The 23,684-nt window shown below is 35.4% G+C and overlaps 1 protein-coding gene across 1 annotated transcript in view; it reads right to left on the bottom strand.

Annotated features, from left to right (window-relative positions):
- Positions 1-23,482, bottom strand: part of pde1a (phosphodiesterase 1A, calmodulin-dependent) — a 77,949-nt gene extending 54,467 nt beyond the window's left edge. The window contains exons 1-2 of the mRNA XM_067409557.1: positions 23,191-23,482; positions 21,594-21,620 (exon numbers count right to left, since the gene is read on the bottom strand). Coding sequence (XP_067265658.1) covers positions 21,594-21,620; positions 23,191-23,453 — 290 coding nt within the window. The 5' untranslated portion in view covers positions 23,454-23,482. The remainder of the gene's footprint in view (positions 1-21,593; positions 21,621-23,190) is intronic.
- Positions 23,483-23,684: the final 202 nt, after the last annotated feature.

Below are 23,684 nucleotides of genomic sequence, written 5' to 3'. Positions count from 1 at the left end.
TGTAGTAACGTGTAATAAGTCACCTTAAAATAAAGTGTTACCAAAAATATTTGAAAAACCTTTTGGAACCTTTATTTTTAAGAGTGTAGCTCCAGAGATTAAAAAAATAAACCTGTTTTAAGACCCCATTTAATTCAGTTTTCTGATCTTCTTATTGACACAGGAAATACGAGATAGGACATTTAAAAAAGGGCTTGTGTCATCTTTTTAAACAGCCAATAGTTTTTAGTTTCATCACGTTATGTCTAAAAATTTTCAAAGCGAAAACACGTGGACTAAACGCCACAAAACTCAAGTTTTGATTTGTAGGGTCTTGAAAAGTTTGGGTAAAACAGCATATTTCTTCTTTTGGTCAGTAAGGTAGACTCTATGTGCAATTCAAAAAAAAAAAAAAAAAAAAAAAAAAAGTTTACAACACAAACCAAAGTACAACGTTGCGAATCCAAGGTGCATCAGGGGTCACTGAAAACTTTTAATTTTAGGAAAACAGATCATTAAGATAATAAATATTCAGAGATAAGATGCATTGTTAATACGTTACAAATTCACTGACAAACTGAATCAACCAAGAAATAAAAAATATACAAAAAGGCCTATAAAATCAAGACATGTCACATAAAAATGGTGCAGTGGAAAGAGAGACTAGAGTGTCCTAATAAGGTAAAAATATGAAGACTAGGACAAGGAGAAATACTAGTCCAAATACAATTATATCCTGTCAAATTATCATAATTAAAATAAAAGAAACAAAACAAAAATTTACTGTCAGCATACACTAATAAAAAGATGTAGCACTGGGCTAAAAGTGGTAAAACGTTGTATAGATTAATGTAAAAGTGCACTCAAATGTAGGAAATTTTACATAAAGTCAACATTACTCATTTGAAAACAGATCCTAGTTCTTTCAGGTAATCCTGAAATCATCCAGGCTCTGTGATCAGACACAGATGGAGCATATACTGTGTGTAAAACTTTCAAAGAAACACTAATATGGGGATAAATCTGACATCAGAGCCCGAGTAATGTTTGAGTTACTCTTAACTGGCCCATCAAATAAAATACAAACAATCCAAACTGTTTACTCATCTATCATGAGGCTCAGAAATACAACACACGACTTAGGCATATATCTTTGGCATGTCTGATGTTATTTTAATAACTGCATAAGGCTCAATGATAAATAAGCATGTCTGAGATGATGAAAAGGAGAAAGCATTTTTAAATGCAAAATCTACTTTTAAATGTATGCGCCAAGTTTTTAGAAATGCACTTTTTGTATTTGTGTTGGCTTCATGCACTTTGGAAAAATGTTTATATTGTTTTCTACAAGGTTAAATCAATAGGCCTATTTGTTTTTTTACAAATATCATGAAGTTTTCTTGGAGTCTTTTGACATATAAGAGCCTAAACTAACATTGCAATGCCATAAATAGATCAAAATATCCAATAAGTTGATATATATATATATATATATATATATATAAAATAATAATTACTGACCTTGCCACATGGTCATTAGGGCCTGTGTGATATAATTTCCTGTTTTTTTTTTTTTTTGTAATATGACCACAAAATGGATTTCTTGCATGTTGCTTTTACCCCACTAGCCCCTGCTGGTAGACACTGTAACTACACCACCTACTTCTGAAAAGCAGCTTGATTGACAGCCATTCAAAAGCAGCATATTCTGATGAAATAATTGTAACATATAAAGTGCTAATATATCATTTTATTATAGCAGATGTTACCAGTGCCTCATTCTTTTTGGAGGCTTTTAAAAATGCGAAATTGATTTTACTTTTCCACGACTGCTGCCTTTGACGTCACAGCTTCAGCATAGTCACTGAAGGCCGTGGGACTGTGTGTGTTGTTGTGCTGCCATCAGCCAATCAACAATGTCATGATGTCATTTGCGTGCAGTTCGACTGTGACGTGATTGACAATTGACATTAATGGGAATGCTAATGGATATAACTCTATCCAGGTATTGTACACCTCCTTGGTTATACTACATGACTTAAAATCCTTAATTTTTTAAACTTATAATGAAGATGTTTTAGGATGCATAGTACCATATTTGTGAATATTAGAGGTTTTTTTTTTTTTTTATCAGTATCAGTATTAGTTAATATTGGATATATTTTGGCCAGTGTTTTATATTTAATTGTGCATGCTCATTTACCTATTTTTTTACATTTAGATTACCTTGCCGTCATCTAACGCTTAGCTCTGTCACATTCTGTGGCTGTAGTAATCGCATGACGCAGGAGAATCCAAACAAACAATTCTTTATTAATCCACAGTGAGACACACAGGAGATCACAGAAGAAAACTAACACAACCACATAAAATAAAGATAAGAACGAACCAAGAACTGAGGAAAATAAGGGCTTAAAGTCTCCATGAAATCAAAATGAAAGTTTTTTGGCTTTTACTATTAATATGTTAGCCTTACTGTTATCTATAAGCTAGTGTGCTTCAAAACAATTATAATTACAAAATTTGCTATAAGCATTCAAAACTTGCAGTCTCTCACTTCCAAAATGGATAAATGATTTTGATGACATCAATCTGCACTTCAGCTTCTAGATTTTCTATCCAATCAAATGCTCTCTAGAATCTGAAGCGTCCCGCCCCCCTACATTATAAATAGGCGCTGAAGCTGTGGCTGGAATCGGCCACTTGTTCAGACATTTATTATTTTTTAGTGTTTAGTGACAAAACAGTGTTGGACTGTAACATCAGCCATTTAGTGAGCAAAGGCAATAATATTATTGGCTTCTCTGCATCAGCCAGAACTGTCATATTGGTGCATCTCTCAACATGTTTACAGAAGCAGTGTATTCAAATAATTGTCTGTATATGAATATCATTTTTAATTTATTTTTGAGTAACTTAATGGACTAAAAGCAACATCGCTGAGAAACATCTGCTGTAGTTTATAGTTCATTTGCAAAAGCATATGAAAACATTGCTTCCTTCTTCCTTCAACCAGGTTTTGTAGACTCACTGCATGCTAGTTTTTGAAACAGTACTACCATATGCAGCCAGAAACATTTGAGATTGCGGTATAGAATCCTTATCCAACCACAATCCTTGATGTGTTTTTTTTTAAGCCAGAATGGAAATGTGAAGATGGAATCTACTATGTGGAAAATTCTACCTCAGCCCAATTATAAATGTCATACAGACATGACTGAACATATCCATATGGTATAATACAGCAGAAAGTAGCCAATGAAGGGATCAAAGATGGAGGATAAGTCTAACACCCAATAAAAGCCACCAGCCACAGTATCTATAGCAACAGACTTCACAATACAGGATACAGCAGATATTCAAAAGGACAATACAGACTTAAAGGATTATCATTGGACTTCCTTAGAGGCGATGGTAAAAGCACAATTGGACAGATTGCCGTGCCTGTTCTCCTTGTGTACCACACCAAAGAAGACACATGACCCTAACATTGAGTTTAATGTATGTTTTCTTCTTCCTGGACTCCTTCCTTCCATGATCTCCTCATGACACAAAGGTCAAGAGTCACCACCATCCTGCACCACAGAGTTGAGAATGACGTGATAAAACTGTAGTGTCACTTCTGAAACCAAATTTTTTTTGATACAGTTTCATGTTATAGATTTCAAATGTGAAATTTAATCGTAAGCTTGGTGAGCAGCTTTGGAGAATTTAATATTTCCCCATCCAAAGAGATAGGAGCTGCACTTGCACACCCGAGAGGCGTTTCAAAGATGGCCGGTGAGGGAAATGACTTGACTTAAAGAGACTTTGACTGAAACAGCTGCCCAAGAGGCATTTCAAAGATGGCTACCGAAATGACTTGCCTTAAAGAGACTTTAGGTGCGTCCCAATTCGCATACTTATGCACTATTCTATGACGTTTTTAAGTATAAATAGTGCGAGTAGTGTGTTCACACTGAAAATTCCAAAAAGAAAAAGTGCACTTTAAATACCCGGATGATGCACTAAAAACGAAAAACGGAAAAAACGAAGTGTGGAATGTTGGACACTTCATGCACTCAACTGTCGCAGCTTTAATTACGTAGTGGAGGGGAAGGGAGGATCGGACTCCGTTGTTAAATGACAAAATAACCTTATATAATTCACGCACTACATGGATGAGTGCATAGTGCACAAGTACATAGTGTATAAGTGCATAGTGTATAGTGCGTCATTTGGGACGCAACTTTTGTATGATACGGAATATCCGTGGAACTGTTACTAGTATCTGATTTCGTAAACAGTTTGTTTCTGAATATAAAAATGTCGACACAATGTAACATACTTGCTCTGGCACTAGTTTGGGATGAAGAGATGTGCTTGTTGTCATCGTTTGTTATTGGTGTACAAGCAGAATGTGATAATTGGTCAGTGTTGCATTTGTCCCGCCCCTCCTCCACTGCGATTGGATGGCTGGGTAAAAAGTGACAGTGATGAGAGTAGCATTTTACCCAACCTTCTTCAAATTTCAGCACCTTGTCACACTGTTGGTGTTTTAAAAAACGTGGCACTCCCATTGAAAACAATTAGATAAGTACGCCAGCCTCTGGGGAAAAAAAAAACTCTTTGGTGGACACAAGGCCTTAGTGTTGATTTTTTATTACCCTGCACATAATTTATTTCTGGGTTTTATGTTTACTATTCACCAGAACTCAATGTCATTGGAATAAACCTACAAGTCTTCAAATTTATAGGCCTATTCCTGTCTTGTTAGGTGGTTACATCTTGTAAGTCTTGTGGAATGCTTTCAACCTTTTGTATCTAGATTAACTCCAGGTAAAACGCTGAACAAATTCATTGCACCACAAGTTGCGCTTTTGGTCTCTATGGCAACAAACTGCTGCTGCTTTCTCTGCATTCCAGTCCTGAAGTGCCTCTGTCACCTCATAATTTAACAACATTTGTTCCACAATACAAATGCACTCTTTAGTAAATATGTTAATATCTTAAAACAGCTTAAATAGGTGTCAATAATCTGACTTTCAGAGACAGACGTAGTACTAGAGCTCTCAGTTTTGTTGCAATGATGTGTGGTTAACTCTTTTTTTGACATTTTTTACACTTATTTCATAAAAAATATATATATCTTTAGGGTTACAACAGCTTGTCACTGGTGCAGTACCCATAAAGGGACATCTTATTTACCCCTAAAAGGTTTATACCTTACATCTACAATATTAATACTCTAAGGTACAAATATAAGGTATTCTTTTTGCACATTCTGACAGTGTAGGAGATATAAAAATAAACACAAATGAGTATTTTTTTTACATATACACTTGAAAAAATGCTGGGTTGTTTCAATGTAGTAACATTATAGAGGCAGAAAAATTATATGGATATTATATCTCAGATTATTTGGTTTTGAAAGAATTTGATAAGAAATGTTCAAGTTCGTATTGAGATCTCTGGCTGATCTCTAAGCAGTTTGAAAATAGAAAATTAGGTCCCACTTTATATTAAGTGGCCTTAACTACTATGTACTTACATCAAAAAATATGTACAATGTACTTATTGAATCATATTGAATTGCAAAACACTTTTGCTGCTATTGAGGTGGGATACGGGTAAGGTTAGGAAAAGCTTTGGTGGTATGGGTAGGTTTAGGGTAGGGTAAAGTGTAAGGGTTGGGTCAACAGTGTAATTATAAATGTAATAACAGAAATTAATTACAGATGTAATTACATGCAGGTGTTTTTAAACTATAAATACAATGTAAAAACATGTATTTACACAATAAGTGCATTGTATCAAATGATTAATTTAAATGTAAGTACACAGTAGTTAAGGCCACTTAATATAAAGTGGGGCCGAAAATTAATATGGATATTACACTGCAAAAAAATGCTTTTCTTACTTAGATTTTTTGTCTTGTTTCCAGTCCAAATATCTAAAAATTCTTAAATCATGAAGCATTTTCTAGACAAGTAAAAATTATTGTCTTCTTTTCAGGAAAAAATAAGTCAAAATTAAGTGAGTTTTCCTTAAAACAAGCAAAATAATCTGCCAATGGGGTAAGCAACAAGTCTTGTTTTCGGTTTGAAATAAGATTATTTTGCTTACCCCATTGGCAGATTATAAGGAAAAACTCACTTCATTTTGACTAATTTTGTCTGAAAACAAGACAATCATTTTTACTTGTCTAGAAAATGCTTCTTGATTTAAGATTTTTAATATATATTTGTACTAGAAACAAAAAAAAAAGTAAGAAAAGCATTTTTTGCAGTGTATATCTATATGCAGTGTATATAATTTGCTTTTGAAGAATTTGGTGAGAAATGTTCATATTGAGATCTAACTTTTGATAGTACAAGGCATTTTTGCATATCTGATCAGATTTAAAAAAAACTTTAATGTATTTTACGTCTCAGATTTTGTTTTTAAAAGAATTTGATAAGAAATGTGTGAGTTCCTATTTAGATCTCTGACTTTTGATTGCACAAGGCATCTTTGCAAATCTTGAGACATTACTGAGATCTCTTCTGAAACTACCGGAGATCAATGAGATTGCTATGGTCTTTTTTCAGAAGAAAAGGCAGGAGACTCTCAGTTTGATTGCCATGCTGTCTAGGAGAAACAATTGAGACGTTAAAGAAATCTCATTTGTGATTTCTCTCTGCACTACTTCATACAGTATGCGTCATAATCGCAGAAGCTTGAGACCTCCCACACAAAACTGCTGAAGTGTGACTACATTTTCCTGTGGCAACAGAAAAACCAGTATGTGAGATCAATCATTGCAACAAATCTCAATGGTCTTCACTCTCCAGAGCCATATGGCCCAGCCATGATTTCATTGCTGTGCAAATAAGTGGCAGAACTGTTCTAGTGGGGCAGTGGGACACAAAGCTGGGCGTTTGAGACAGCAAGACGTAAGATTGATTAGTACACGCAGGCTAACGTGCTGATAATTAGCTTGTCTGTAGCACATTCTGTTAAGACTGAGCCCCGACTGAAAGCCCTTGGGGAAGCATGAGTCATTCCCTGCAGGAGGCTGAGGAAAACATCATTCAGGACCCTTTACATCGCTCGTGCCATTATGAGGCTAAAGAGTATGTTGCTAGTGGTAACAGCCCTTTTGATGAAATTCCTTATGACGATATTATGAGAATTGATTTGACATTTAAACTTCTTATTAAAAAATCTGCAATTTCTGCAATTCAAAGCGGCACTAAATGTGAAGACTATTCAAGATGTGTTTTTCTGTGCTAGGCTCGATGGCTTCTGACTGAACATTTGATTAAGAGGAAATAATCTTATATTAAAATGATCAAAATTAGAAAATATAGCTGTTGATTCTTGAATTTTAAAAAACACACAAAAACATCATTCAAGCACACTTTTTATATTAATAGACTCTGAGCTTGAATTAAAAAGTGGCATTACTTCCCACACAGGAATAAAAATCACAACTCATATCTTGTCAATGTGTCAGTTGTTTTGGTCCTCGACAGCAAATGGGGACCTTTTTTTCAAGTGTATAGATTTTTCTCCTTTAGAGTTTCAGAAAAGATCACACAACAATGGCTCAAATTCTGCTCAGATGTTTCAAAGTCTGCAATCAACAGTTAGACTTCTCAATATGAACTCAAACATTTCTCAGAAAATTCTTTTAAGGCGAAATTATATGTCAGTAAATGTAAAAAAATTTTTCTCCCGAGGAATTTAAAGTAGTTCTTTATACTTCATACAGTAGTATAAGTAGTATAAGTACTTTATACTTATACTACGTCAAGTGTGGCATTTCCAACATGATTATGTAATGTGTGGCGCAGCGCAGTGCAAGACGAGCATTTGTGGTTAAAAGGTATATCTTTTTCTTTATTTCTTTCTCTTTTTTTTTTGAAAATGGCAGATTGTTTCACTAGATAAGACCCTTATTCCTCAGCTGGGATCGTGTAGAGCCCTTTGAAGCTGCATTAAAACTGCAACCTTCAACCTGTTCCCCATATGGAGAAAAATCCTGGAATGTTTTCCTCAAAAACCTTAATTTCTTTTTGACTGAAGAAAGAAAGACATGAACATCTTGGATGACATGGGGGTGAATAAATTATCATGAAACTTTAATTCTGAAGTGAACTAATCCTTCAAAGGCAAATTTGATACTTTAATATAGATCTTGTCTTTCATATTGTGACATATATCCAAGTGAAATGGCTTCTTAAAGAAGAAAAAAAATACGGTGGGACTTAATTTTGTTTATTTGGAATTGATTGGATGATTCTGGTTTGCTATTGGTCAATCTCATGTGAGTGACAGGTTGTCCCCCCTCGCGCCAGTAATGGTGCCACGTCATCAGAGAAGATAAGAGATGTCACTGCAAGAGGGAGGGGAAATTTATTTGATTAAATATTACGAGGGCACATGAATTTGTAAAAGATGATGTGCTCGGATAAATCATTTAAAATAAATATTGCAATATTTACATTAAAAACAAACAAACAAATAAACAAACTAAAATCAAAAATTGTCCATTCTGATTTCATGATGACTTTAAACTAGGGCATGGCGATATGGCCTAATATATATATCACAATACAATTTTTTATAAAATTACGATAAATGTCAAATCTTTATTAAGTTTAAAGGCAGATTTTTGCTCCTGGGTGAAAGTTGTAGAAACCAGCATTAACTGTGGTTTCATCATCAGAACATGACAAACACTTGCCAGACAAATTAGTATTACATGTTCTGTCCATTAGAAATTAGCAGTTGAGTTGACAGTAGCAGTAGCTTGAGTTTGGATGCAGATATAAATATATGTTCATTAACAAAATCAGTAACATAATATGTGAAAATTTTAACAACCTCATTTTTATAGGGTAAAATTCTGACTGTTTGAGTTAGGATTACAATTAACTATTAGTCTTCCATAGTATTTAGATCATGTTAACCAAAGGTAAAACCACACATTGCACCTCACTACTATGGTAAAAAAAAAAAAAAAAAGTAACCATATTGTTTCTGTTATGTTTGTTATGAAAAACAGTAGCCTAAAGACATATAGGGCCAAATTTAATAAACGTGGCAAATTACATAAATGTGCCGAAGGTGAGAGCGCAATTACACAAATGTGCCGAAGGGAGTGGCAAGTTTTGCGCGTGATCAACTGCTGACTTGCAAATTAAAGAACACAGACACAGTCAATCATTTCCATAATGACCAACGCAATCTAACAAGAGCAGTGCAAATTAATGTTAGGTTGCGAATAAGCAGACCTGATGCTCATCAGATGACAAAACTTGTTACATGTAATCTGACAAACAGGTACACACACACAGACACACACACATATATATATATAGACCAACAAGGCTTGAAAAAAGATATGTTCGGATAACATCTTCCTCTGGCATTCCAAAGAAATTTGAAAGAGTTGAAAATACTTTCTCCCTTCTACCACGTGCTCTTTGCTCTCTGTGGTGTCTCCTCCTAGCAGCAACAATTGCAGCCATGTCATAAAATGGGCTAAGATATGCTTTTTTGGGGGGCATTAAATAATAGTGCAAATACCAGTAAATTGACTAGTGCAAACATTAGTAAATCGTGTTGCGTGATTCATTTAAATACTCTCCTCCCATAAATCTTGCGTCTGAAACGGAAACTCCTACAAATGCATATGCAATAAGGTCAGACGCAAAAACAACTCAGTCCATGCCTTTTCAGTGCTAATTTTGCACAGCGTGTCTTTAGTAAATCCCGACAGTAGTTTTTTGACGCCAAAAGAGGGTTTGCGCTGGCGCAAGCTGGTAGTAAATCTGCACAAAAATTGCTATAGCTTAATGACAAGAATCCTGTAATTATATTCACTACCCCACAGCATGATTTGTATAGTGCATAAACATTATATCAAACATTTATCGAACTTTTGTTATAATTTTATATATCAAAAATTATTGTTATCATCCTATGTTAAATATACCTGGGAACTCATCCTCTGAAAATAAAAAATGAATTTTAGTCCATATGACTCAGTTTTCTATTTAAATTTAAGTCACATGTTGTGACTTTTTTTTTTAGCAATTTAAGTCATTATTCACAGTTAATCTTTTTATCCGCTGTAAATCAAATTTTACAGTAGTAATGTCAATGTTGTTTGATCTCAAATGCGAGAATTGGCAAGTGCCAAATGGCAGTTTTTGTAGGTCACATGGCTTTTTTTTTTTTTTTTTTGGTCCATTTTAGAGCATTTTCAGACTTGGAGTGCTTGAAAATTGCTTCCAGGGTATTATTCAAAAACTCGCCTTTTGTGAAAGAAAGTCATACAGATTTGGAACAGCATGAAGGTGAGTAAATGCTTTTCATATTTTGTTGATCTACTCCCTTAAGTCTTTTGAGCGGTGAACGAGCCACCTCTGAGCAATACAATTTTCCTCTGGGTTGAGTAAATTCACACTCTCGTTCTCTCTACCTCTCCTGGGCCGATCAGGTTGGGTTAGTGACATTGAAATTACTGCAGTACCACCAAGGCTGGTGTTCTTTCATCCTTCACCGACGTGTCAAAAAAGTACTTACATTAAGCTCTGACAATTTGAGATGATGTCATGGAAAGAACGAGAATCAAAAATTTGTCGCATTTAGTTGCTAATGACTTTGTTTGTTTGTTTCCAGAGCCAGCCGTAGCAGTTTTGTTCCGATCTAAAACTGATAAAGCAATCCTAATTTAACCTTATAGCCTCACGCTGTGATTCATGTTGCTATAGCAACCATTATACTTGAGCGTGGAGCGGATAGTGCTCATATCAGGAATAAATGGGTTTTTGTTTTTGTTTTCTATTCACTTCTGATTCTTTTATCACTCACAGCCAGCTTTTTGTGCTTTGCAGCTTTACACTGAAGAGTTAAAAATGATTGCAATGCAGGTGATTGAGAACATACGTGATTGGTGCTCTCAACATGAAGTGATATAGTATTGATGATGTTGGGTTTTACATGTTCTTCCTATATTCTTCTATAATTGCACAAAAAAATGGCTCCAAAGCCTCTTTAAGAAAGCAAGGATTTGGTTGTTTGCCGAAACCATTAGAGGCCTCTAGCATTCACTGATTGAATGCAAGAAAATGGTAATTGCATTGCTACACTTTCATTTTCAGACAAAATTGTTTGTCAGGGAGCCGTTCTCTCTCCATGCCGTGATCTAATCAAATTCAGGTGGCCTTATTTAGACAGTCAACAACAAAGTAAGAGAGGTAAAAAATAAATGAGAAAAGAGGGAGAGGTTAAACAAGCAAGGACAAATCATGCTCTCAGAAAATTTCTCAGATCACTGGATGGCTTCTAAATAAGGACGCAGATAACTGTCGTACAGGCTTTTTGTTCAGGGCGAACATATGGTGCCAAGCTCTGGTATTCCAGTCCACTAAACAAATTGTTCAGCTGCCAGCTGAAGCCCTGTTCACACTGACAGCAGTTTTAGCTCTGGAGGTTTGTGTACTGTTGGTAGTGAAGGTGCTCCTGCTGCAGGATGCCTTAAAATTATTTGTGGGCTTTCAAACCTTTTGAAAAATCTGATCGCAAATAAGATGTCATTCGGTTTTGACAAGAAATCAGTTTTCTTGCAGCTAAAATTAACATTATGTATGCAGAATAAAAGGTTTGGGGTCAGTTATGTTTTTTTTTATGTTTCTGAAAAAGGTCTCTCATCAAGGCTGCACTTATTTGATCAAAAATACAGTAAAAACAGCAATATTGTGAAATATTATTTCAACCTAAACTAATATTTTATTTTTAATGTTTTATTTTTAATATATTTTAGAATGTAATTTATTTCTGGGATGGCAAAGCTGAATTTTCAGCATCATTACTTCAGTCTTCAGAGTCACATGATCCTTCAGAAATCATTCTAATATGATGATTTGCTGCTCAAGAAACATTTCGTATTATTATCAATGTTGAAAACAGTTGTGCTGCTTCATATTTTTGTGGAAACTGTGATGCATTTGTTTGGGATTCTTTGATTAAATAGAAATTTCAAAAGAACAGCATTTATTTGAAATAGACTTTTTCTTATTACAATCAATTTTGAACAATTCAATGCATTCTTACTGAAAAAAAATATTTATTTCTTTTAGAAAACAAAATAGTCAAAATAAGTCTTATTGACCCCAAAGTTTTGAGTGGTAGTGTATATAAATATTATATTATCATATCACTAATTATATTATATTATATTATATTATATTATATTATATTATATTATATTATATTATATTATATTATATTATATTATATTATATTATAAAACTGTTAGTTCCTGTCTTTGATTCTGACTGGTCAATAGCTGTGTTTTATTCACGATAAAACAGGGCTATGACCGCTTCACTCAACGGTTCTGTGTATCACTACACAACACCCTTAGCAACCACTCTTTGCAACGTAAACTGTATGTTCTCAATTGATATTGTTCATTGAAGTTTACTGTATTATGTAGAAGAGTGTTGTGAGAGAGAGATCGATTGAACGAGTTTATTACCTGCAGTCAGATTTAGCATTTTCCTTCAGGTCAGTCCAATGTTCATAATAAAAAAAATCTGTTTAAATGTCCAATGTATTATCTTGTCCTTTTAACAGTTAAGGGGTTTTCCTGTGACTGACAGCGCTAGTCAAAGCATTTGTCAGTTGCGTCTTGTTACGTGTTCACAACAATTCAGTCTTTCAATGTAAAAGTCTTCGCTACTGACTGACTCACTCATAAAGACAATCTTTGCCGCCATCTAATGTTTCTTCTGTTGCTGTTCACGGTCAGGGACTATTTTTTCTGGTTCACTCAAAAATGAAAGTTCTCTCATCATTTCCTCACCCTCATGTTATGAATGACTTTTTGCATGGAACACAAAGGGACAAGTTCAGCAAAATGTCCAAACTGCTCTTTTGCCCACAATGAAAGTGGATTGCGAGTGTGACCAAGGACAGCTGCGATCACCATTCATTTTGGAAAAACATAACGGTGAGTAAATGATGACAAAACCTTCATTTTTGAGTGAACTATCCTTTTAAATAAAAGTGCACTTACCCAAACATGGTTTTTAGCTTGCTTTAGGAAACACACCTGGAATAAAAGTAAATGGCTTTCAAGTAAATCATAGACATACAGAGGAAGTGGATAAAATAAACTATAGCATTCATTCTCACCACATGCAAGAGTGTGTGTGTGGCTTAATTCTGACAAGAAGCAGACACAGACGCTCACTTCTGGCATGCGCATGATCGCCTCCCTCTGACAACTCCGAAACAACAGTACATTAATAAGCTACATGTTCCCAAACAAGCTAAAGTAACACAACAAAACACCCCAAAGCCTTTTTGCTCGCAGGACGCCGGTCTGTTTGTTGACATCTGCCAATTTCTGGACAGCCTGAAATGAATACAGATCCAGAGAACAGGAAACACTCAGTTGCCAGGAGACATCACCAGAATGTTTTAGCAAATGCTGGAGAGGTGGTACGAGGCCTGAGACAGGAACCTGTTGACAGGAAGCCCACACAACACAATGCAGAAATATCTGGAAGGTCTACTCTGCAGATGTCACATTTTCTTTCTCACATTCGCAGCTAGTTTAAAATACACACAGTATAATGCTCAAAACACTGAAAGTTGCGCTTATGGGCACATTTTGTGACTGCAACTTAAAGGGTTAGTTCACCCAAAAATGAAAATTATGTCATTAATGACTCAACCTCATGTTGTTCCAAATCCGTAAGACCTCTGTTCATCTTCAGAACACAGTTTAAGATATTTTAGATTTAATCCGAGAGCTTTCTGTCCCTTTATTGAAAATGTATGTACGGTGCACTGTCCATGTCCAGAAAGGTAATAAAAACATCATCAAAGTAGTCCATGTGACATCAGTGGGTTAGTTTTTGGTCCAAAAATAACAAAAACTACGAGTTTATTCAGCATTGTCTTCTCTTCCGGAATCCTTTCCATTGAATTGAGTCCATTGAATCCTTTCATCTGTCGGCGTTGGTAATGCACTTTTACGTCGCCGTGGTTGTTTTTGGCGATTAGGATATCCGTGACACGCACACTTACGCACCATTTTAAAAAATATAGCAATACCAAAATACAAACAATGTAGAATAGCTTGAATACAGCGTTGGTCTCCCTCAGACTGTAAATAAAGCTCGGACGCACCAGATAAAACATCAGCAGCGTCACTGCGGAGTCGTGAACCACACTCCGGAGCAGAAGGGGGCGGTAATGCACCAATAAGCTGGATGCCAACCTCCGTAAAACAGGAAAGAAGAAGAAGAAGAAGAAGAAGAAGAAAAAGAAGAAGAAGAAGAAGAAGTGGAGTCATGAACGCGGATTGACAACAGACCCGGAAGAGAATACAATGCTGAATAAAGTCGTAGTTTTTGTTATTTTTGGACCAAAATGTATTTTCGATGCTTCAACAAATTCTAACTAACCCACTGATGTCACATGGACTACTTTGATGATGTTTTTATTACCTTTCTGGACATGGACAGTGCACCGTACATACATTTTCAATGGAGGGACAGAAAGCTCTTGGACTAAATCTAAAATATCTTAAACTGTGTTCCGAAGATGAATGAAGGTCTTACGGGTTTGGAACGACATGAGGGTGAGTCATTAATGACATAATTTTCATTTTTGGGTGAACTAACCCTTTAAATGTTTAGTTTACCCAAAAATCAAATTTCTGTCATTAATTACCCTCAAGTCGTTCCACAAACGTAAGACTTTCATTCATCTTTAGAACACAAATGAAGATCTTTTTGATGAAATCTGAGAGCTTTCTGTCCCTCCATAGACAGCTACGCAACTACCAATTTGATGCTTCAAAAAGTTAATAAAGAGATCATAAAACTAATCCATATGAATTGAGTGGTTTAGTCAAAATTTTCTGAAGGGACATGATCGCTTTATATGACGAACAGATTTAATTGAGGCTTTTATTCAAATATAAACTTTAATCAACTCACACATCAGTTGTGGTGAACGGAATCTGAAGCATGCTTGTTTGACGCATACAAGAACCAGTGAGGTTCATTCTCGTATTACGCAGCAAGTTTGAGCTTCTGCAAGATGTTTGTTCTTGTCAAGTCACATTTATTTATATTACACTTTTTACAATGCAGATTGTGTCAATGTAGCTTTACAGTGATAACTGGCAAATAATTATGGCTGCACAGCAGCACTTAAAGAAAATGGTGTCATTGTCATTTAAATAAATTCAGTATTGAGTCTTGTGCGTCGAGCAGGTTTAGTTGAGCTTATGTTCTTGTTCATTGATCAACGTTTATATGTGAATAAAAGCCTAAATTCAGTCTGTTCTTCATATAAAGCGATTGAGTCTCTTCGGAAAATCTGGACTAAACCGCTCGATTCATATGGATTAGTTTTATAATCTCTTTATGAACTTTTTGAAGCATCAAAGTTTCAGATGCATAGCTGTCAATGGAGCGATAGAAAGCTGTCTGATTTCATCCAAAAGATCTTAATTTGTGTTCTGAAGATGAACAATAGTCTTATTTTGGGTAAACTATCCCTTTAAGAAGTTGGCCTGTTTTAAAATAACTAATAGTATCAAATGTTGGGCAATTTCAAATTTTTTCCTATTTTATACTTAATGACAACTTAAAAGTTGCCCTTCTATGACACACCACACACATATACTGGACATATATAAAGCTTGTAGCACGTATTCAACAAAAAGCAGTGCAATTTCTTGACATTAGGTGTGTATTTTGTCTCAGAGAATGACAGGAAATACATTGTCTTTAAATTTCAACAGCTAACGACACACAATACAGCTGGAAATTGTTGGATGGCTACTCGACATTCGCTGTATTATGATCTATTCTTTTCTGTTGTGTTTTCAGAGAAAGAGGACCAACACAATGCCAGCTCTTACATGAACAACCTGTGCACAGCTCTTCACACTTTTATATTCACTCAACACCCTTATTGACTGTGCTGTTCTAATGTAAAGGTCAGTGCAAGTAAGCTTTTGGTGTCATTGAAGTGGTTTTGCTGTAGCTGAAACCAAGAATAGTCTGCGCAGTTGACAATGACACAATGCCACATTAAAATAACGGTAACTTTGCCATAATCAGTAAAGCATAAAGGTTCCAAAAGTGTTTCTGTGAGTAAAGAGGCACAGTATGCATGTGAATGTTTTCAATGAACTTTGTTGGGACAGTTTAATGGGGGCCTCTAGTGGATACATTACTCACATCTTCTGAATTCCAAAAGCTTTGAATAAAGACTTTTGTTTTAACACCATTTATAGAATTTAACTCATTATTCTTGTAGAGTCATTTAATCAATGAGACCACAATACATTATTCATTACTGACAGCTTGCTGAACACTACGCGCTTAAAACACTGCTGATATAATTAGTTTGATTGATTATCTTCTGCATTATAAGGTGTCACACACTGTCACCTCACATACTATTTAAGTTCATGTCATAGGACTAATTGTGGTTGAATATACCTTTCACACTACAAAACAACCAATCTCATTGGTTGGATCTCATGAAAACATGTTCAGGTCATGTCATTTTAAAATGAAAAAGAAAATGAAGTCTATTTTTAGAACCATTAAGATTTTTTTTCTATTGTAACGTTATTTTAGTAACAATCATGCACATTTTCCCTGCAAATTCTAATTACTGTAATACATCTGAACATTTTACTTTTGAGTTTTTACATTTTATTTTCTTTTTTTTTTTACACAACATTTTTTGTTTTATTGAGATTAAGGGAAAAACTGAATAATGCATGCAACATTTTACTTTTTATCAAGTTACTGTACAAATTACTGTAATTCAACACATACAGTTGCAAGAATAAGTATTGCAATATTTTAACAAAATAAGAGAGATCATACAAAATGCATGTTATTTTTTATTTAGTACTGTCATGAGTAAGATATTTTACATAAAATATGTTTACATATAATCCATAAGACAAAAAATAGCTGTTTTTTTGCAGCATCTTTTGCATATTTGAACCCTTAACAGTGGCTGTATGATTTTGAGATTCATCTTTTCACACTGAGGACAACTGAGGGACTTAAACACAACTATTAAAAAAGGTTCAAACATTCACTGATGCTCCAGAAGGAAACACGCTGCTTTAAGAGTCGGGGGGTGAAAACTTTTGAATAGGATGAAGAGGTCCAAATTTCTCTTATTCAACTTGAATATCATTTTTTTTCATTCAGTACTGCCCTTCGGAAGCAACAGAAAATACTTGCATGTTTCATGGAAGACAAATTAAATACAATTTACCTTGATCTTCAAATTCCAAATGTTTTCACCCACATCTATTAATGTATCATGTTTTTTTCTGGAGCATCAGTGAATGCTTGAACCTTTTTTAATAGTTGTGTTTGAGTCCCTCAGTTGTCCTCAGTGTGAAAAGACGGATCTCAAAATCATTCAGTCACTGCTGGAAAGGGTTCAAATATGCAAAAAAAAAAAATCCTATTTTTTCCCACAACTTTTTTACATTTTTCATTTTAAATGAGAGGAAATGTTATGAAAATAATGTCACAAAAAATCACAATGGTCCTAAAGAAGGCTTCACTGTATTCAAGCTAATTATAATTTCTTATTTCTTTCTGTTGATTTTGGGGACCTGGACTTGTTCCTGACAGGTTTTGTGAGATTCACCCAATTACAGTAACCACAGTTTTCCACATAAACCTCTCACACCTTCAGCACATGACTGATTTTGACACATGAATTACCAATCGACTCTTGTTTCCTGAGGTGAATACTGATGCAGAGATGTTGTTGTCCTCTCCACAGAATCTCTAAAGTACACACGCTGAGGTCCGCCTAACTGATAGTGGAGAGCTGTGCTTTGATGGAAGGCCATTGTTGAGTAGCACCTCTCAGCATGCATTACATAAATGTGGGGCTGTTACTGAGGGCAGGCGAGTGTTTAGCATCAGAAGCAGTAATGTGGGGGTGTGTGAGGGCCACTTCACCTGAACTAGACTGCTCTGATTGGCCTGCACAAAAGAGCTTGACAGAGGTTTCCACATAGAGGAGGGCCAGTGAAGGCATCAGGGCCCTTCAAAGTCAGTAATGCTTTGTGTATGTATGTGTGTGAGAGAAAGAAAATGCATTGACACCTGTTTTATTAATGTGTTACATCTGTATTATATAAGTACTTTGAACACTTTGGCAAATATTATTCATTCATGATTATTTGACTATTATTTACTTAATATGGGTCCCTAAATGTGCATTTACTGAAGGAAATAGCATTGCTTGCAAGGCAGCAAATGAATATTGTTAAAGTGTGAGGAAAGGGATTTAGTTCTGGTAAAAAAAAAAAAAAAAAAAAAATGCTGCATTTGCTGTAATTGTTGGTTTAACTTAAAAAACTAAGTTACCTGGTAGCCTTAAAATTTTGTTCATTGAAATAAAAAACTTGAGTTAATACAATGAAGGCAATTGATTTAATCAACAGAAACTCAAAGTATTATGTTATCTGAACCACATTGATTATTGAAGTTGATTTGACAAAATAAAAAATGTTGTGATAACAAATCATGAAAATGATTTTTACAGTGTTTGCTGTTGTCTTGACACTAAGAATAGGGCTGTCAAATTAAAATTTGAATTCTGAATATTCATTGGAATTTAAAAGAAAAATACACACTCGAATGCAAAAATGGTGCATTCAAATTTTAAATGTGCGTCAGGCACCCTTATCACACTATAACTAATTATTTTCATGATTTGTTATCACATTTTCCTTTTGTCAAATCAACTTAACTAATTAATGTGGTTCAGATAACAATATTTTGAGTTTCTGTTGATTAAACCAATCACCTTCATTGTATTAACTCAAATTTTTCATTTCAATGAACTCAAAATTTTAAGGCAATCAGGTAACTTACTTTTTAAATTAAACCAACAATTCTTTTTTACAGAGCAGTGATGCATAAGATGTGATGATGATGTAAGTTTTGTTGTGTTTTCATGTTTTTCTTAACCTATCCAGCTGAACCCACTTGATGTGGCGCAGTTGCATTGTTCATTCAAAACAATGCCAAAATAAAGCAGCTCAATGCTGAGATCTTGGTTACGTAAAAACCGTAACAAAGCTGTTCACACACACTCTAAAAACTAATTCAGGCGACCTTTAGTCATTACTTAATTATATATATTGTTGTGAAATAAAAAATCAAGTTCTGAAATGCTGTTAGACTTTTTTACTTGTAATTGTTATTTTATTGAGCTTGGATGACACACAAATTATGCCTATTGATTCGATATACTATCATGACTTGTCATAGTTTAACATTTTCAGTTAATCAAAAATGTATTTCATTTTAAGTTCTGTTAATGTAAAATACAATCTGAAGACGTGTAAATGTGTTTCATTGTTTTGAGTTGTATGAACACTTCTTTTAATTTAGACGAACTTAAGTTATGTGAAACTGGGCTGGGATTTATATTTCCCATCATGCTTTGCCCACAGCACTTGAAAGGGAGAGTAAATGCTAAAATTAAGTGTTATATAATGTTTTTTTGCACAAGATTAATGGTAAGGGAGATTTAGCTGTAATTAGTGTTTTGTTATGCTAATTTAGAAGAGTTTCTGTTAATGTGGGTTTTTGGAGAGTTACCATCATGGTGACAAGCGGTGCTTGGTAAGTTCGTGTTACTTAGAAATGCGTTTTATTGTGTCCAAAAAGCGTCTTCACCTTACTTAAAACATTATGTTGGATCAACTTAAATAGTTGAATTCATGTTGACAATTATTAAATTCATGTTACTTAGAAATGTGTTTTTATTGTGGCAAAAAAGCGCCTTCACCTTACTTAAAACATTATGTTGGATCAACTCAAAATATTGCTTTGAATTAAAAATTCTAGTGGAAAACGTTTTATTTTTTTTAGAGTGCAGAACGCATTTTCTGCCCTGCTTTTCCATTGTTTTTTTATGTAAACATGCTCTATATGGACATCTTTGACCATGCCCCTTTCCAAAACCAAGTGAATTAGCATTGACAATAATTGAACTGAGTTGAATCAACATAAGTGACATATGAAGGCCAAATACGGTAACCCATACTCGGAATTTGTCCTCTGCATTTAACCCATCCAGTGCACACACATTAGAGGTAGTGAGTAGTAAACACACACACACTGCAAACTGTGGACACACTCACCCGGAGCAGTGGACAGCCATTTTTGCTGTGGCACCCGGGGAGTGACTGGGGGTTAGGTGCCTTGCTCAAAGGCACCCCAGTCATTTCCTGATGGTTTTGAGACTCAAACCCACAACCTTCGGGTAACCAGTCTGACTCTCTAACCATTAGGCCACGACTGCCCCACTGAACTGACTTGATAATGAAACTATTAGCTTCTATAGAGCCGTTTCTTTGTGAAATTTAGCATTTTCTGAGTGAAAAGCCACAATTCTTTTCAGTGTACATTAAGAAATAATAAGGATTTATACTAATATTGTCCAAAACCCCACACAAGCTTCGGAAGACATTGTATGTCCTTATATCATCAACACTGAAAAGCTGAAAAAAATAGTTCAGTTTAATTAAAAATTGACTACTTTACCCAAAATATGTGTATGCTATGCATTTATACATGTTAGAGTATTGTGCTGTTAGCTTAGCAACATCAAACTCTATTTAAAATCATTTGTGAGTCAAGTCTCCATCTCAGGTTTTAGGTGCTGTCTATGTAAGCAGCACGCTAAGTAGACAGTAGGGAGCTCGCTAGGTATTGTAACATTTCCTTTGTGACTGTGCACTGCAACCAATCACAAATCAGTATTCAAATAGATGTAAGAAAGAAAAACAATCATAATTCAGAATGCGGCTATTATGATGAAATTGTCGCTGTTGGTTACATTAAGTGTTCTATCAATGTTCCATGAAAGTTTCAATTGTACAAAAGCACACCCAAGGCTAAAATTGTCCACAAAACGGTTCGAAATTAGTCAACGGTTCGGGCTGAATCAATAGCACAAGTTCAATACTTAGTGTCAGGGCTTTAGAACAAACCCTAACCAGAATGTTTTAGGAATATCAATAGAGATCTGCCATGCACACGTTACGATAATCTCTTCAGCGTTCCATTCCAGAGCTGCCCCACTTCTGTAATCCGTACATCATAAGACAGCATCAGACAGCGAGTGCAGTTTGTATTGTGTGGGCTATCACACATGGAAATGGAAGAACTCCAATGTCTTGTTCCTGGTTGAGGTTTTGTCTGGATTGAGATGCTTAGCCCTTTAACAAAGTCTAATTACAGGGATGGTCTCCTTGAAGCACCATGATCATTGGCACAGGTGAAAGCGCTGGATTGTAATGTCAATATCTCTCCAGCTCCTTGATCAGCCCATTTAATCGTGATTTTAGCTGCAACCCTCACGTTAGCACACCAGATCTTTACCCATTACGCAACCCCCACACTATGGAGGTGGCAATGAAACCATTAGTGACCCAGCTGGAGTGATAAGATTGCGGTTCAATTCATCTAGCTTGCATTACTTGTCATGCATGAAATGTCCCTCCAATGAATTGCTGCGACACAGATAGACAACTTTGGACTTACCTTTGAGATGTGCGTTTGTACTTCTGCCTGTAAGACAAAAAATGGAAGCACATTAGCTTGCAGCCATAATGAGCACATGCCATGGGAGAAAGTACTTTTATGTGTGTAAAGTACATGACTGACAAGAACAGCGTGCTCTTTTTCCAATGTGAACAAAGTCAGGATTACAAGGAATTCTCACTTTTCCACTGCAGTGAATTAGTTATCACATGGAGCAGCTGCTATTTGATGTGTTTTAGACTGACGGGTTGAAAATCGATAAGGCAGTGTGACGCATTGCAAATCATTAATACATATTGATCATATATTAAACATAATAAAATAATTAATTTTGCTCTTGATTGTGTTCATTACAACAAGGAGTTTACGAGGAACAACTGTGGACTGGATGTTGAGCAGTGGGGCATAGTTTGACGCATCCCAAAACAACACTGTCTACCTAAGATCATGGGATGAATCGATGAGCACGACCGGTCTATAGGAATAGATCCAAAGAGGCTAGGATGAGCTTTGCAGGGAGGTGATGGAACTAGACTGGTTTAAATCCTGGGATCAGCAATTCAGTGACTCCGACTTTCTACAAATTTGCTTCTGTTATAGGTCACAGCACCTGATTAGAGTGCCCTTTGTCCAGCACCGATACATTTGACATTACACTAAACATTATTATATTTTAGCAGTGACCAACAAGAAAAAGTAATTTTTATGCTGGAAAATATGAATTTATTAATAACAAGATTTAAGAGTTAAAGTTTATCATTAAATTGCTGTTTTAAATTCATTATTTAATCATTATAGCAGAAAAATTAGATGGAATAGTAATGTTAAATTACAGATAAATTAATGTTACTGTGTGTATAACATGAACTACTGATACTTCTGAATGTACTAACTGTTTAAACTTGGGTTTATGCATTGTATGAGTGTATATGCCTTTATTTCTGTTTTGAATATTAAGTTTGATAGATGATCTATTATTATTTATTGTGGCTAAAAAATAAGTTGGCATTTTTAGTTAACTTTGATGTTTCATGAATGACCCATTATAAATTAATGTTGCAAAAAAAAACAAGTTAAATTTATGTTAAGTTAACATTTAAATTTAAATAATAAATTAATGTTGCAAAAAAAACAAATTAAATTTATGTAAAATCAACATTTAAATTTGCATATTGTGCACAATACTACTGTTAGCTGTAATTGTACTAACCACAGAGTTGGTGGTGAAATGCAAAATACAACGTTATATTTTCATTAAAAATTTAATCCAAAAAAAAATATGTCTGGATTGTTGCACCATAAAATGACACAATCCAAACACTGCTGAACCCAAACCTTACAAGACTGATCTGAATTCATTAACCAAAACTGTCAGTAGAAGCAAGTATGTGAACAACAACATTGCTTGATTAGGCTTGACAGTCTCATTAGTATTACATTCACACTCTTGCTGCCCCAAGAGTCAAGATTCACCCACTCCCAGCAGTGCACACAACCATACCGCTCATAAACAGCTCTGTCATTCTCTCTCTTGCCAGGAATCAAACCAGGGTTTCCAGTCATGCTGATGAAAGAGATTGAAACAAGAAGCACTTACATTCCTTTCAGCCTAATCCACATTTTCTCCGTCTGGTCGCACTTGGAGTACTTCAAGGAGTTCTCCAGCCCGTCCGTGTCGTTGGCCAGAGAATCCATGGTTTGAGCGAATGCACGAGCGTGTGGAGTGTTATAAGATGCAGAGGGATACGCAGGTATGCAATTCAACACGTGTAGCGCAGAGCTCCGAGTCTTCACAGCATCTCCGGCAGTTCGAGCGGCACACGTCTCCCAGAGGGTCCTGCTCGCAGCTCCAGAGTGCATCAGCCCGTTGGAGTGAGTGTCAGCGCACAGACCTGTCTCTCTGCTACGCACTGAGGGAACGCTGTCACACACACACACACACACACACACACACACACACGTCACACAAATGTTTATCTCTCTCTCTCACTCTCTCTCTCCCAGTGACCGGAAAAGCAGCGCTGTGCCTTATGAGTATTTATCACCCTCTCGGAATCTGTTCCCTCTTGCTCTTTCACCCTGCTGTTTTCA

Source organism: Chanodichthys erythropterus, chromosome 14 (assembly GCF_024489055.1).
Source record: "Chanodichthys erythropterus isolate Z2021 chromosome 14, ASM2448905v1, whole genome shotgun sequence".
Taxonomy (NCBI): domain Eukaryota; kingdom Metazoa; phylum Chordata; class Actinopteri; order Cypriniformes; family Xenocyprididae; genus Chanodichthys; species Chanodichthys erythropterus.
This window is presented reverse-complemented; position numbering and strand designations above follow the sequence as displayed.